The 16,424-nt window shown below is 39.7% G+C and overlaps 1 protein-coding gene across 2 annotated transcripts in view; it reads right to left on the reverse strand.

Annotated features, from left to right (window-relative positions):
• Positions 1-7,134: 7,134 nt before the first annotated feature.
• LTBP1 (latent transforming growth factor beta binding protein 1) overlaps positions 7,135-16,424 on the reverse strand; it is a 175,356-nt gene continuing 166,066 nt past the window's right edge. For both annotated transcript variants that reach the window (XM_009075762.1, XM_009075761.1), the window contains 3 exons: positions 13,122-13,244; positions 9,485-9,634; positions 7,135-8,176 (listed from right to left, as the gene is read on the reverse strand). In XM_009075762.1, the coding sequence (XP_009074010.1) occupies positions 8,007-8,176; positions 9,485-9,634; positions 13,122-13,244 (443 nt within the window). In that variant the 3' untranslated portion in view covers positions 7,135-8,006. The remainder of the gene's footprint in view (positions 8,177-9,484; positions 9,635-13,121; positions 13,245-16,424) is intronic.

Raw genomic sequence — 16,424 nt, forward strand, 5'->3', positions numbered from 1 at the left:
TTTCCCATTGCAGAAACACAGATTCTGTCTTCTTAGAGCTGTTTCTTAAAACCGTAGTTTCCCTCTTAAGAGTTGTGGATTTTTCTTGCCATTCCTTGAAGGAGAACAGTGTGGCACTTCAGGTGCTGCGCTGACCTCTAGTGACAAAGGCAGAAGCACAGAAGGCATCTTTGCTCTTCAAACCTGTGACCGGCAGCATCCCCCGGAGCATTCCTTGTCTGCAATGTTCAGCCCAAGGGCTTACTCTCTCCTGCTCAATCTCCAAGCCTTTAGGATTTCACTTAAGTTTCTGTCCAGTTGTACAGCTAGTGTCGGATTCAGATCTTCTGCTGGTTGTGCAATGGGCAAATTCTATGAAATTTATTAATACTTATTAATTATAAAAGTAATAATTTTACAAGATGCTGATATTTCATCCCATTTGTGATCCTACAAAAAAAGTTTCATACGGGACAACTTAAACCTCAAAACCCAGAGTTCAAAATTTTGATTAGACTTACTATTTGCTCTTTTATTACATTTCAGTTTGTGTTTGTTGTAGACAACAGGAGAGTTAGAAGTGTTCAGTGAGCTACTACTTGTTTGGAAACACAGAAAAAAGATCATAATTAACAAATCTCTTCTGTGTGTTTAGAGATCTGTAAAAGAGATCTTTTGAAAGGTTTTAAACACTTCATTCCTCACAGTTTTGAATTGGTTTGTTTGCTGAAATTTCTAAGTGTTTTAGAAAATCGTTGTGGTTCTTTATGTATTGGGAGCACAATTATTCCCTATGTGAGTCGCTGAATTCAGTGGAGTTGCACCAAAATTGCAAATTGCAAAATTGCTGCGGGGAAAATGTTAATATGGTGATATTAACAGATACTGGCAATTGCACTTGTACAGAAAAATGAAGAGATGATAATGGAAATCAAAGGGAACTAAATCAGAGACATCAAAAGTATAAAGGAATCATAGTGAGAGAGGGCTGGTGCAGGGACCTTTCATTTGGGCTGCTGTGGAGGCTGGAAGATGATGTGCAAGAAGCTCTTGCTCAAGTCCTCTATGCTGCTGAGTCTCTTGGAGCTGTTTTGAGTTAAGTGTTTAGACAGGGAAAATACCTATAGTGTTAGATTTTCCTAGACTATCTTCCCTGTGCTACACATTTGCAAGTGTTTTGTTAGATCTAATATGTGGTAGATGTAATGTTTTTAGCAAACACTCAAACTTAAACCAAGTTTTATTGGATGAGGTAAGGACCAGTTTGGCTAAAAATAGTTATTGCTACCTTCTGGTGGAATAACCCAATACCAGAACTATTACCAGATGTGAAATTAATATATATGTCTGGATACACTATGTATTGTTTCACTCAATAGCGAAACACTCTAAAGCTCCTGATCATCTGATTTGGTTTATAGTCAATGTACTAAAATGAACTAACATTGCAATCAGTAATATAGTTCCTTTTTTCTTTGCAGCTTAAGGGAATTTAAAAATAATTCCCCTTGTCATTTTTTTTTTCAAAAAGCTAAAGAAATCTGATCATAAGCAAATGTCAATGAAAGTTCCATGTTAATTCATCTCACTGTTATGCAAAGCAAGGATTTCCCTTTCCTGTTTTATTTTTGAAACTTCCTTAATCCATTTCGCTATTCAGCTCAGTTTGGTGATGCTGCAGGCCAAAGAATACATTCATTGCTAAAGGCATACTTGAAATTTCTTGCTTATGGTAAAAGAAGGACAATGAACACATATATCACTTCTCTCTGGGTAGTTTTGTTCACTTGATGGTGGTGCCTTCTATTCCTGTGAGGAGAGGGATTGCTGGGAGGGAAATGATCGGTTTACCTTGGCGGAAGATTTTTCTAAGCACCGGATAGTAGCTATCAATTTCTCCACATGCCAAATCTTTATTTAGAGACTGAAAACTACTTTGTGGAGTCCAATGCCAATGAACAGGAAGGATTGGGTGCATGAGATGCTGAGGCTTTGGATCATAAGCAAATGACAGGATGTGCAAAAAAGCAGAAACAGAACTTGAGTGAGGACTGGTCCTGGAAAGGGGTATCAAATGGAACAGAAAGTGGAGAATGCCCTCGTGGATGGAGGTGACCTGGATGGTTGCCTGCAGCAAGATGGGCAGGGGTGGATCGTGAGAATGGTGCTCACTAACAAAGTTACAGGGACTATTTAAATGACTGTAAACTAGTTCAGGTGAAAACAGATGATATCCTGCAGAGGATTTTGGAACAGGTCTTACCCACCCTTCCAGGGAGCCACTGCCTGGATGAGAAGTGGCAGAAATTGAACTTTTAATGTGAAAGAAATAAAAAAAATAAATCTGCTTAGCTGCACTCAAAACTTTTCTGCCAGAGACATTCCTCATTAAACACACATGGTGGGATTTTTTTTTTCAAAAGAGCTTGGCACGACCTTTTCTCTGCTCCCACTGAAATCCATGTAGGTGCCACAGGTTTCAGTGGGAGGAAAGCTAAGTCAATATGGAATGCTTTGGAAAAATGCAGCTCAGAATGGATCCTGGCAGCATGAGTAGATAGGGATTGGAGGTGATGCTGAAATTGTCACGTAGAAATTTTCCATGCTGGCTAGCAGTATCCTCTCCATCCTCCTTGGTTCAGAGCTAATGGAAAGCAGTGTGTGGCAAAACATGACTTGAGGGGAAGGGAAAGTCAGTGTAGAATGAAATAAGAATATCCTAATTTCCTCCCTCCTCTGTATCTTTTGTCAGGACAAAAACTTTACTGCAGCACTTACTTTCTACCTGAGGCTGCCACTTGACTCTTCAAGAACATATGGATCAATTGCAAGCAGGAGTTCACATTGTGCATAATGCTACTTCTGGATGGGATTCTCCTGAGATGTGATGAACGGATTGGTGTTCTCTTTTCTCCAAAGTGTCAGGTATGTACCTGACACATGCTCAGGTGTGAGAGAAGAACGGGAGGAAACCATGTTCCCTCTGCTCAATTCCAGTTTCATTACATGTTCTCTTATTGGTTCATGGGCACTAAAATGCTAAAGGCTGGTGAGGGGTGGGGTGGTGTTGAGTAAGATCTTGCACAGCTTGGTGTGCAAACCCAGCCTGTACCAGCTGTGGGGGTGGTCCCCCAGAAGGGTCCAAATTTTCTAGCTCTCCTGTTGTGTGAGGTTATTCCTGCAGGTGAATGTAGTGACCATAGTCCAGTCCTGTATCAGTCACTGTTACTCTCACAAGATGACGTTGTCACTCATTGAGAAGCCTTCAGCAAGTGTCTGATTTTCCTTGTTTACTCAATCTTAGTTATTCTGCTTCTCATTTGGACACAGCACTTTTAACTTCCCTAGGTAAATTTCATGTCTTCTAATAGAAAAAGTTATACAAACACCAAATAAAGATCTCATAAGTGAACAGTAGCCTCTGTGACACAGAGCAATTCACTTCTTCTTTCCTTGAATGGCTCTTTAATAGCTCCCTTGGCCTGCTTGGTGTTAGCAGAGTCCCTAGCAAGTACAAACTGCCCTTCAAAGTGGGTGGCATTGTTAAAAGAACAATACTGCAGTGTCTTCTAGAGGCAGCAGCAGGGTTTTTAAGTTTGCTGTGCACTTTGAAGGAATGCACTGTGGTTTAATTGGTGCCCAGATGAGGCCTGTGACATGCTTTAATGGGGTCTGTCACCTTTCCTTTTGAGAAATTAGGAAAGCGTGCCAAAGCCAGGGGCCTCTCTACTGCCAAATTCAACCCACATGAGGGTAAGGATCACTGTGAGCTAATAGGTCATGACAACCACTTCAGTGCCTTTAGCATTTTAGTACTTCTCTTGGTCAGGAATTTGTTTGAGTGTGTCAGTTGCCACTGACTAGCTGAATATTTGTCATGACTGCAAGTTTTGTTTCTTGGATCAAACTGATCTATCCAGCTGTGACTGTTCTTTTCCCAAGGAATGTTAGTGCTCACTTTGAATAGTTTCAATATTGGCTTTTTTTTTCACTGAATAGCATCTCAACCTGAAAGTATCTGTTCATCTCAAATATCTTTCTAGCTGAAATGTGTAGCTCTTGGTTCTGTAGTAACTTCATTCTCATTAACATAGCAGCATTATAAGGGAACTAGGAGAATTCAGTTCTACCATGTCAGCAATTTTAATTTTTTTTTGCAGCAAGGAAATTGCTGGCTGAAAAATGACTATTTTTTTAAAGAATCCATATGGATGTAGAAAGTATTGGTGCCATTTGGTATAAATTGTAATCAGTTCCAGACTTTGCTGCACTCAGAAACTTGAATCATAGAATTGTATGTGGTGGTTTCTGTATTTTGAGGGCTCTCACCTAAACCACAGCTCTTGTAACAAGTAAATGGCTACATCCATAATGTCCAACCCCCTCCTCTTAAGGATGTTAAGAAAACATTTGTTTAACTATGAATCAAAATTGTATTCCTAAGCCCTGCAGCTTTCCAGGTGAAATGACAGAGCCAGCCTTGCTACAGTGGGGCAAAGTAGATGGGCTCCAGAGACTGAGGTCAGATGGGCTGAATTGCACTTAATTCCTCCAATTGTGGTTCCTTTGTTAAAGCATTTCTGGAGGCCTGGAGCCAGGCAACGTGGAATACTGAGCACTGGCATGTAAGTGGAATTCAGGCTGTTTGGTCTTCTTTTGGCTCCTTGTGTGTGTTTTAAGGCATATTAGAGGCACAAAGAGGTAAAAGGGAAAGGCACAAGCATGCACAGTCTGCTGTTTGCTTCTATGGTGTCTGTGATTGATAGAAGAATGTGGCTGTGATGAGGACATGGCTGTTCAACCAGAAGAATGTTTCAAGCTTCATTCAGGGCTTGGGTCAACTGCTGCCCTCTTGAATTAGGCAGAGGAGATGGCAGATGGCTGGACACACCAAAATATCTTTTGTGAATTGCTGTTAACAGAAAGTGATAGGCCAAGAGGCAGCTTAGGTTTGCTGGTTGGTTTGTCTCTATGGAACCAGAGCTGGCAGCATATGCTGTCTCTGAACATACTGGTAGCATTTAATGCCATGACCAATTTCAACCATGTCTCTAAGGCAAACGAGACAAAAAGGCCAGTACAGTCTGAGGTCTGTGAAGTTTGATTAACAGCTAGAGACAAATGACCCAACTAATCCACCCTGCTAAGAGCATGGACAACATTTGGTTTGGCAGCAGTTGTGCCAAAGCATCTGTATCTGCCACCCTGTTCTGGCACCCACACCTGCAGACAGGTGCTGCCTGTGCTTGTTGAGAGTGGCAGAGATGCAGGGACCTGGAGTTAGTCTCCTGAGGAAAGAGTCACAAGGAAAGGTTATAGGAATTCAGGCTTCATTTTACTTTTGATGGTCATGGGACAGCTTTGTTTTGCTGTTTTTTTTTTTTTTTAACTGAAACTACACAAAGTAAAGGGGCAGAGTGTATGTTTTCTGAGAATGGCAAAGTCTCTGGCTATTCTAAACTTTTTTTGTTTTAAATGTAATAAATCAGCAGGGAGCCAGTCTTGTGGCTAAGAATTACATGTACAGTGCAGTGTTTGTCCCCAAAGGAAAGACTTTTAAGGATACTGAAGTTTGAGTATTACTTCCTCAGCTGTCAAATTGGTGTACTCCTAGCAAAAAGCAGAGACTCATACTGTCATTTTAGCTCCCTAGCTGGGAATGCATTGGAGTACCAGGATGTTGAAAATCCGAGGCTGGGTGCCAGTGGCAGAGGCAGCTTTGGGGCCTAGGCTACCTTTCAGAGGTGAACACAGTCAGTTTCTGAAGCAAGAGGTGGCTGTCTGGGAGTCAGGGCAGCACTGTGTTGTCTGTGAATTTTCCTGATGGCTGAAGGCAGACCAGGGCTCATTGTGAACCCAATGAAAGGTGGTAACTGTGACTCTGTTTTTTATTAAGATCAGAGGAGTAATCTTAAGCAGGAGAACTCAGAGCTCTTTAGTTACAGCACTCACTCATAAGACTAGACATTCCTTCCTTCTTCCTTAACCACAGCAGGTAAGCAAGAATTCATTGGCAATTAATTAATTAACACCAGGTCTGGTGGTTGTAGTCTACCTCTATTTGACTGAGTGACTGGCCCTCCACCACTCTATTGCTTAATTCTAGAAAAGTCAGGAGAGTTGGACACTTTACAAAGAGTCTCTTCCTTAAAGATCTCTCCTCTCACAGTTTTATTCAGAATTTTTTTATTGCATTTTAACATCGAATCAGATCGTAAACATATAATATCTTCACTAGTTCTAGTGTCACATTCCAGCAGACAGAGGAGGGTCCTGGGAAGGACAGATGCTTCTGCACAGTCACAATGGCTTTAACAAGATCTACTGTAGTGTGCAGTACTTAAAGAGAGAAAACTCATGATATTTTTGGTTCAGTGGCTGACCTGAACATTGGAAAAGAAATTTCATTCAGAATGAAAACAAGCTGGGGTTTTTTTTGGGTTTTCTTTTTTTTTTTTTTTTTTTTTTTTTGGGGTTTTCTTTTTTTTTTTTTGGTGAAACAAGAAATAATTTAATTTATGGATGATTGGACCAAATTTGACTCACTTTTTAAAAATCTCATGTTATGTATCTCCTTTTCATGCATGACAGGTCTAAAAGACACAGCAAAAATACCCCATTTGAGAAATATCAAAAGGACCTGCTATGGGATTTCCAAAACAAACTCTTTCACTCTGACAGATGTTTCACTTTGACCTTCTCCAGTCTCCTAATCTCTTTCCTTCCACTGAAAAATAAGAGCTGATGGGAAGGTACAGTTCATCAAGAAAAGAAAATTCTCTCCCTCCTCTTCAGTATTTTCTGAAAAGCAGGCCATCATCCTGAAGAGTCTTATTTGCAGATTTAGTGGGAAATATGCCTAAACCAGGAAAGAAGAAAAATTCCATGGGAATCAGCTTCCAAGTCAAACAGTTTCTGTAGTTCTGTGTTTGAAATCTTCCCCCTGGAAGTCTAACTTCAGGCATTAACTAATTCAGATACCAGTCTTATTAAAACAGCATGAGAAGGGAGGAAAAAGCAGCCAGACAATTCCCTATGACTATTGTGATGTAAATTAAATATAGTAGTGTAAACACCTGAGGGTTGATTCTTGTAACATAAACACCAGAAAAAAAAAAGGGGGAAAAAAGGCCACAATTAGGAAATAGCTTTTTTTTTTTCTAAAAAAAGAGGTGATTTTATTGAGTTTTAATATACAGCTTTAATATGTTAGGGTAATCATACAAGATCTCTCTTGTGTTCAATTTACACATTACAATACAGACGTGAGCTAAAATCTTTTGTTTTAATGTACAAAAGGAATCCAATGTTGTTCACTAGCAGCTTTGAACTTGGCAAGAAAGGTTCTAAAGACTTTAAGTGCAGTAACAACCATACAGAATACAAAATGAATATACGGACTTTTCGCCAAGGTATATAAACACTTAACAAATGGTGCCTGCTCCACAGGGCAGGCAACTAGCAAATTAAAAAAACAAAAGGTCACTGACCAATGTTCCAGAGAAGGAGGAGCATCACCCTGTCTAACAGTTCTTACAAAATGGCCTAAAAATATCTGTATCATAGAACTTGTACTGATCAGAAAAAAGGTCTGAAGAGAAACAGTAGGCAAGGAACTGAACAATCAAAAAATGACATAGTAATATAAAATATTTCCAACACTATTTAAATGCCAAATTAATCAAGCAATAGTAAAAAACCAAAACAAAACTCACAAAAAACCAAAGCTCTTCTGTTTAAAATAACAGCACTGTTTTTGATTATTTTCAAAGATTTTTTTTTTTTTATGAACACACTATATACTTGATTGTTTCTTTCATACAGAGTAATGTGTCCATTTGGTCTGTCACTTCAGTGAAGCTGATAAACAACCAGCTTCTCTTGTCATGTCTCACCTTTGACACATTTTAATGCTTTTCTCCTGCTTTGTTTGCTACTCTGGTGCCTTCTCTTCTCAAGTTAAATACTTTTCTTCCTTTTCTTTATACAGTGCAGAGTATATGGGCTTAGGATATGGAGATTTTCCTCTACTCCAGTTCACTCTCCAGTTCTGAGTTCAGTGGTGTGCAGTAGTTTGGCTTGTCTGAAGGCACATACCCAGGGAGACACAAACACTTGTACGAACCTTCCGTGTTAATGCATTTGGCATTCTTGCAGAGAGACATCCTGTTGTTCAGCTCGTTGCACTCATTCACATCTGCAGAAAGGAGACATCAAAAGACGTGTACTTAAGTCTGGTGTGTAGGTAAAAGTCATTTTTTTCCAGCATTGTCAAGAGGAGAACAATTTGCGTGAATACCCTGAGAGCTTTATTTTTGGTTCCAACTGGGTGGAATTAGGCTGTGTCAAAAGCTGTAACAGATGATTTGGGAAGAGGCACAAATTATCATAGGAAATCAATAGGATATTAGAGGGCCTTAAACTGTTAGATTACCTGATCCAGGTTCAGTCTAGCTGCAAACCAAAGTTTAACAGCCACTTACAAGTGTTTATCTGATGACTGAAAAGTGGCTTATAAGAAATTTCTTAGTATATTTCTTAGTATAACATCTATACTTTAAACAATCTTTTATACTTTTATGCTTTATATATATTTTATACTTTTATACTTTAATCTTTTATACTTTTATACTTTAAAACAATACTTTCACAGCTGTTGGTGTTGTCAACTAGATAGTTGTGAACAACAAACTACCTGTGCTCAACATTGTGCAGCACTGGCCTGACAGACAGACATCTTTTCTTGCTAAACTGGCCAGCTTGCCATAAAGTCCTGAAGATTACAAGGCATGTAGGTAGCTTCTCATCATAGAGCTGGAAGACCTCAGCTGTGGGTTATGAAGCCTAATGCTAAGCAAGGTTAGTGCAGACCTTAAACCAACACTCAATTTCTGCTAGGCTTCTACACTGAGGGGTGGTTGTTTCGCTTCACCTTCTCACTGACACTTACTGTTGCCATGTTTTCTTGTTTTAATTGAAGACATCTATGTCTTGATTAGTAAATGTGCAGCTTTACTAGTTTGAGAGTGAGAGGAATAGTTGAGTCAGTTGACTGTTGAAATCGGTGAGAATCAGGGGCCAAACTTCTCAAGTGGTTACCTGCATATTTAGGCAACTTAACCCGTCTAAAAATCCACTCCTAAAATCACTCTTCCGCTCTGGATCCAATTCTATCCTCCTAGCTCACTAAAGCCCTTGAAAAACATTTGGTCTGTATATGAGAGTTAAATTCTTGGTACAAGTTTAAGCTTCATTCCACAAATGTGTGTCTGCTCATTTCTACACTCTTAACTGAACACAGCTGTAATGACCAAGATGAACTGAGGAACACAGACACAGTTATTTTTGTATCAATAGTTAGTGGCCTTTGCAGTAAATAAACCAAAACTGGCATCTTTAACACAGTTCAGGTGATCATCCCTAACCCTTTTGTTCCAGGCCCACCTTAGATCAAGTGACTGAGTAAACTGACAGACTGAGAGGAGAAGTAATATGCTATCCTCACCAACACAAGTCATTTTGGCCATGTCCAGGTGATAACCATCAAAGCAGTCACAGGTGTAGCCTTCCTGGACTCTTACACATCGGCCATTTTCACACCCATTCAGAATGCCACATTCTTCTGCTTGTAACTCCTCAAAGCTGTTCAGGAAACCTGTGTGGAGAAAGAATTTCAAACAAGTAAGTTAGGAAGCTGTTGAATCAGTATACCCAAGTATATAGCAAGAGTCTGAAATTCTGTCAGAAGTTTACTGGAATGTGACTTGACTCTGCAGAAAATAGGTCAGCTTTAGCAGAGCTGCACCATCTGGAGTTTTAAATGCACCAGAAGAATGCTGTGATATGTTTCAAGATGGAAACTGAATAACTTTGTTAACTCTTACATTTTTGTTTTGTATTAAAAAATCTGTGGTTTTTTTTTAAAAGAAACTGCATAATCTGATAGCATATTTTTTAAAGGATAAATCAGCATTTTCTAAATAGCACCTTTTATTTGAATTGTTATGTGTATCACCCTTTATGGAAACAAGTGGTAATGCAGTTTCGGGTAAAAGTTTCTTAAAATGGTACTCTAGACAAATAAGATGTGTGTAGAGGGGGAAGAGATGCATTCTAATTTATCTAGAAGAAAGCGCATTTTAAAAAATCAATCTCAGCTGCCTTAAGGAAAGTAAGAAGAAATCAGAGACTGCTTTCGTGTTGTGGTTTTGGTTAATGACCCTTTGGCTTGTGTTTCAGTGACTGGTGCCAGTACAAATACCTATAATCTATCAATTGCTCCTTGTCATAATTCTAGATGGTGAGTAGTCAGAGCTAAAGAGCTGTCTTTGCATTCAGTGGTTTGTACAATGCCTTTTGTGCTCTCTGTCTTAGGGCTTTTGTGAGAGTTATGCTTTTATGTATAAGGAAGGATTTATACATACAAAATTGTTTTACATTTTCACGTGTTCAGAGATTCTCTCTAGGACTGAATTGCTCCTGTAAGTCATGCATGAGTGTTTTTCACTAGCTTTCTGCTTGTGGAGCAGTGATGTAACAGGACTGCAGATGGCAGCCCATCACATCAAAAAGACTTTTGTGGAAAAATTGAGAACATTTGAGTCATAGGTTTAACAGTATAATGAATACATAGAGGGGAAATTGGAGCTGCAGTGGAATAGAGTAGGATATATCTCCCCATCTGCCCTGTAACATACAGTGACTCCACAAACAAGTCATTGGTTTACCTAAAACTTATTTCCTGATTTATATTGCAACAGCTGTGATATGTACATTTGGAAAGCTACCTAGGAATATGAATTTCTCCCTTTCCTTGTGCTTGTTCTCCTGTCCTTTCATATTTGCTGTCTTGGTCCTTGAGGCCCTTGCCTACTTTTGCGTCTCCAACTCTGCCCTTTCCATATCATTCTCCATTTAACTTCCATACTGCCATTTCCACTCCCCCTCTCTTTGACTACATATATTGTTCTTATCCTGGATTTTCTCTAGCGTGGTGGGAGTCTTAGTAAGCATCATGCTGGTCAGTTACACACTGAATAGATTCTGGAGACACTGAACACATAATGTGACATAAATACTTGCTGGCTTATGTCATATCTCAAGAACATATGTAATACATAGTATGTATACATTTACATTAAGTGGGAAACATTACAGTCTTTTCCATGAACCTAGTAAATCATTTCTTGGTGCAATAGTATTGAGGATATTGAACACTGTCATGATGTAGGCGACAATGTAGTAAGAAACGTAACCAGGTTTCACTATGTTCTTGAGTCCTCTAATAGAGCTTGCAGGGGGCTCATGAGATACATTTAAAGTGGAGACTTTGCTGATTTAGAAAACAATGCCAAGAGAGGGCCCCCCAAATACACAGATATTTTTCAAATAAAGAAAAGGCATCATTTATAGTTTACATATAGATATACATGCGTATGCATGAACATATGTACACACATATATATGTATTTTTTCTCTCCCCCTCTCTCATAAATACAGTATGTTGTAATTTTCACTAGCAAAACCTAAAATATTTATCACTCACAGCAGGTTTGACTTCACAAAATACTCTACTTCGAAACAGTTGGATGGAACCTGGATTGTAATGAGTGTTCTGTAGAAACTGACAATGACAAATATCACACTGGAGTACACGGCCCTGCCATGCGATGGGAGGTATTGTTGTATTCCTTATACAACCTGCAGCAGGACTGTGACCCTGAAGTCCTTGCTGCCCTAAAGAGGATACCCCGTTTGATTCAGTGCTAGGCTAGAAGCAAGAGACATGAGCTCTTAAGGCCTCTATCCTTAAGAGCTTGGAACTAGATGATCTTTATGGTCCCTTTCAACCCAAGCCATTCTATGAAGACAGTGGACTCAGCTGTGGATTCAAAACTGTTCGCATTTTATCGTATTTATTCACCAGTGCTTATAGCTTGTGAAATGCTTCTTTCTCACTCAGTATTTTGTCTAGCACATTGTTTATTCAGTCATCTTTCTGGGCTTTTCATTGTGTAGTTGGTAGTTTTCAACTGTGTGACACTTCAATTAAACATCAACACTTCATACTGCTTAATTAAAAAACACCTGGATATAAAGAAATAAGGCATTTTACAGTTTTGTATAGAGCTAGAAGGGTCATATAGATACTAAACAGAAATTAACTCATTAACCTGATTTGTGTAGTTCTGTACAAATGTGTGAAGTGCAATGTGTGCAAGAAATGCTTATCACCCTTCTAATAGTGTGCTGTAATCCTCCTGCCCTGTTTTGACCTATTACTTTTAAAATAACTCCTTGTGCAGGAGAAACACTTTGGGAAAGAGCACAGTAGCAACTTGTAGGCAAAAAAAATATATATACATATATACATATACATACATACATACATATATGTATATAAAAAACATGGGAAGTTACCAGTTCCTTCTGGTATCTCCAGCTTTCTTCTCTAGAACTTTGATGAAACATACTGGACCTGTACAGGGTGGCTGATTTTCAGGAAGATGCTGAAACCTGTAAGCATTGCTCTCCCACAAGTCTTAACAGCGAGCTGGGCCAGACCCATAAAAGGACCCTGATATTCCTCAAGCATAACAAAGATGCCGTGTATGATCCAGCACCCCCTGCTTGGCAGGCCATACCATCTAGCCTGGAGGCTCTATGCATGCATACTCTCTGATCCTTCTCTGTTGAGCAACAATTGACTAGCATGCTCTCATTTCACCCATATAAATTCTGCTGGAAAATCACAGAAAGATGTAGGGCTTTTTTTTCTTTTTAAACAAAATGCACTCTGGAGAAATCTGTCCCATGCTCCAAACTAAAATTAATTAGTGAGAAGGAAAACTGGCAATTCTTTTGACCTTCAGCTGTAAATCTGTTGGTAAACACAAACTTAATACACTTGGCACAAATTATTTCACAGTATTAAAAATTAATTGAGCTCTGAGCCCAACTGGACTCTCATACAAACCTGGCTCTTGAACCAGAACACCTGACTGAAAGCTGTGTCATAGGAATAACTGAAACATAAATAGGCCATATTACTCAAGAAGAGAAGAATGAAGCCAGCTACAGGGCAGCAATTCAAGTTACAACCTTCTTTTCAAGTGTTTTACATAATAGAGAAACTTGCTTACGGTCTTCAACAAAGTATGGATTAGTTTCTGGAGTGTAATGTTCCTCGAAGTCAACCAGAGCATCCTGTCCATATGGCCGTCGAGATCCTGGAACAGGAATGTTGCACAGCTGGGCATAATCCTCTGAGGAGGGAAAGAAAATAGGATATAAAAGTAAACACACTTGTAACACAGGCTGCATTACATTAGTCCCAGGGAGCTGTGGTTCATATTTGCTGGAAATAAACTTATCTTCCTAGAAACACCATAAATCTGCAATTTCCAGAAAGCATTCCCTCTTCAAGAAGAATGCAATTAAAATGTTAATGAGCCAAATACCTACTATTAGGTCATAACAGGGATAACACCAGGGATAGATTTGAGTCGATAACTGTACAAAAAGTTATAGGTCAGGTTTTTCTGGACTGCATGGGAAGCAAGAGCAGAGGGATGCTGTCTATCCCACTGCTAGTGCACTCCTCTGCAGGGCAATCTATGGTGACACTCCTAGTTCTGTAGAACAAAGGCTATCCTGGGTGATCATGTCTGCTAGCAGAAGCCACCCCAAAGGAAGTAAACTGGAGGGCAGGTAGAACCATATTTCTGGCACTGTCAGCCAGCCTGCAGAAATCAGAGTGAAAAATACTTGTAAACTAGCCCACACTCATCTGCAAACTATCTTCAACCCAGAGGCTTAAGTTTGAGTGCTATTCAAAGTCTCCTTGGCTGTGAACCTCAAAGGGCAAGGGGAAATGCACAGTAGGAATAGTTACACTGATTTTCTGCCTCTCTCCCAATAGCTAGACTACACAAGTTGAAGCAGACCAAAGCAACTCTTCATTTTAGGTGTCAGAGTCCATGTCTGAAATGCTGATGCAGTTTTTTTTTTTATAAATAAAATAAAAATTGTGTCACCTCTGTTTCCATTACCCTTTGCTAACATACATACAATACAATTTACTTGAAAATAGAAGCACTGAAATACAGCAACCCAGGTGCTTCTTTTCTGTTGCTACAGACTGTTTAGCATTTATTTCTGTGAAGATTGCCTGGTGTTCTGAGAATCAGGCAGAGAAAGGACGGGAAAGAAAACCACCAAAAGAGAGAGAGGAAAAAAAGCCCTAAGCAGATATAAAATCCAAGAATTGCAGATGGTTACAGAGCCAGAAACCTCACACTGTGCAGAACCGTCCCAGACAGCAAATAGTTGGATAAATCCAGACTGCCACTAGACAGTGCAGAGTACAGCCCCACTTGCTGCCCAGCACTGTAATTTTATTTTCACAGGTAGTATCCCCTCCACCTGGAACAATTTTATTTTGTACTGAAAAAACCGAAGTGTTCAAAAAGTCTGTTCGAATTCTGTGGTCAACAGCTTGGCCCTTTGAGAGCACAAGATGGTACAGTACAGGCAAAACTTGTCTGTGCACATTCAGAACTGTCATGGGTGCCAGTCCAAGTCTGCAGAATACACTCTCCAGGGAAATTACAAATCACTGTAAATCTCACCACCTTCTGCTTCAAGTGCAAGGTAGTTTCCTTTGATGTGCGTCCTCCAGAATATATTTATATATGCTAATAATATACAAACAACCCTCTCCTAGACGACAAAGTACACTGCCCGAGAATGACATCCCATGGCGCGTGAAACAAAGCCAGCATGAAAAAGGAAACAGCACATAGCAAATGTTACTTTACATCCCTGACTGCACACTGAGATACTATGATAATGAGCACAGTTTTAAGAGCTGTCATAGGAGCAGAAACACTCCAGTCTTTCTTCCCCACATCTAACCCCAGACAACATCCATGCATGAGGACAGTCAGGTTACCCTCTCAGAGCGACTCTTTCATTCATACATACACAGAGAAGAGCTGTGCAGAATAGGAAAAGCACTTTCTCACAGATGCCCATAAATGTTCTTGGCAAAGGAATTCTGTGTTCCACCACAAAATACTAATTCATTTGGCCTATGTGGAAGAAACCACCACAGAAAAACAGTCAGTGAAAGGCATGGGGACAGCACAAACAGGTCTGAGGGATCACTGCTTCTTCCATGAGAATGTGATTTGATGGGAAGGACTGAACAGAACCTGGACAATGGCTTCCCAGTTACTCAGTGCTAATTTTGCATTTAGTGATACTGGTAGTAGAAAGCATGTTTTTCTTTTGAAGGAAGCAGTGGGAACATGTGCCAATCCATAGGGCTGCAGCTCTCACATGCATGAGAGCTGGGTAATTTGAGGGTTGTGCAAGGCTATTTTATATTGCATGTTTTCCAGTGCAAAGTTGTTTATTATCTAAAGACAAATAAAGAAATGTTGGCAATAGAAACTTGTTTCCTGCCCCACTGGTCCCTTGAAAATCAGGTTCTGAATGTCTGCATTTTTAGGTCTCATTATCTATGATTACCTGTAATACTCTCTTAATCCTGTATGTATCTATATCTCTTGTCATTTGTAATGTGTTGATTCAGTCAGTAGGTGCTCAGGGGATAAATGCAAGGAAAGCAACAGCAACTCAGCTAAGAAACCAAGAGTAGAAATGCAGGACCAATAAAAAGGCAAGTTATCTATGCCATCGTGCTCAGCTTGTCTTTTTCCCTTTTTTTTTTCCCCAGGGAAGAAAAGGGTAGGCAGAGAGGAGAGTGAGAAGACAAGGGTAGGCAGAGAGGAGAGGAGGAAGACTGAAAGGTATTCAGGGGGCCACATTCTGGAAAGATCATGAGAATTGGCATTTTGAAACAAAGCAGACTTGAGACTTGGATGCCTGAGAGAAATGAAGCCATGAGAGTGCCCCTGTGGAGGATAGAACAAGTTGTGGCAACGACAATTTCTGTTGTTTTAAACTTTTCCCCTTGCTGTGCTATGTTGCTACAGTTTAAATTAAAAATAATGTATTTCGGGTCACTGTGCTGCTGCTGGTCACAGTTTTCCAGGGGAGGGAACTAAATGAACAGACTGCTGTAAGATTTGTGGGTAAAAGCACAACCAGCGCACAGAAAGTTGCGGCCAGTATACAAATGGGAGAACAGCATGACATTGCCCTAGGGAGATGATAGTAGAAGACTGAGATCAAGAAGGTGCAAAGGGGGCAGAGAGCAAGAGAATGTGTAACTACCCCTAAATGACAAAAGCATTTTAGTTGTCACAGAAATTAATGGTCAGTTTGAAAAGAATCTTTCAGGTAAAGTATAAAAAAATTGTATTATTCACAATCAAGAATAAAACCTTTTTCTATATGGGTTTATTTTTTCTGCTCACTCATCTCCTGGCTGTGATCAGGGACAATACAAATGCAGCTCAAGAGGAAAAAAAAAAAAG

Source organism: Acanthisitta chloris, unplaced genomic scaffold (genome assembly GCF_000695815.1).
Source record: "Acanthisitta chloris isolate BGI_N310 unplaced genomic scaffold, ASM69581v1 scaffold12995, whole genome shotgun sequence".
Lineage (NCBI taxonomy): Eukaryota > Metazoa > Chordata > Aves > Passeriformes > Acanthisittidae > Acanthisitta > Acanthisitta chloris.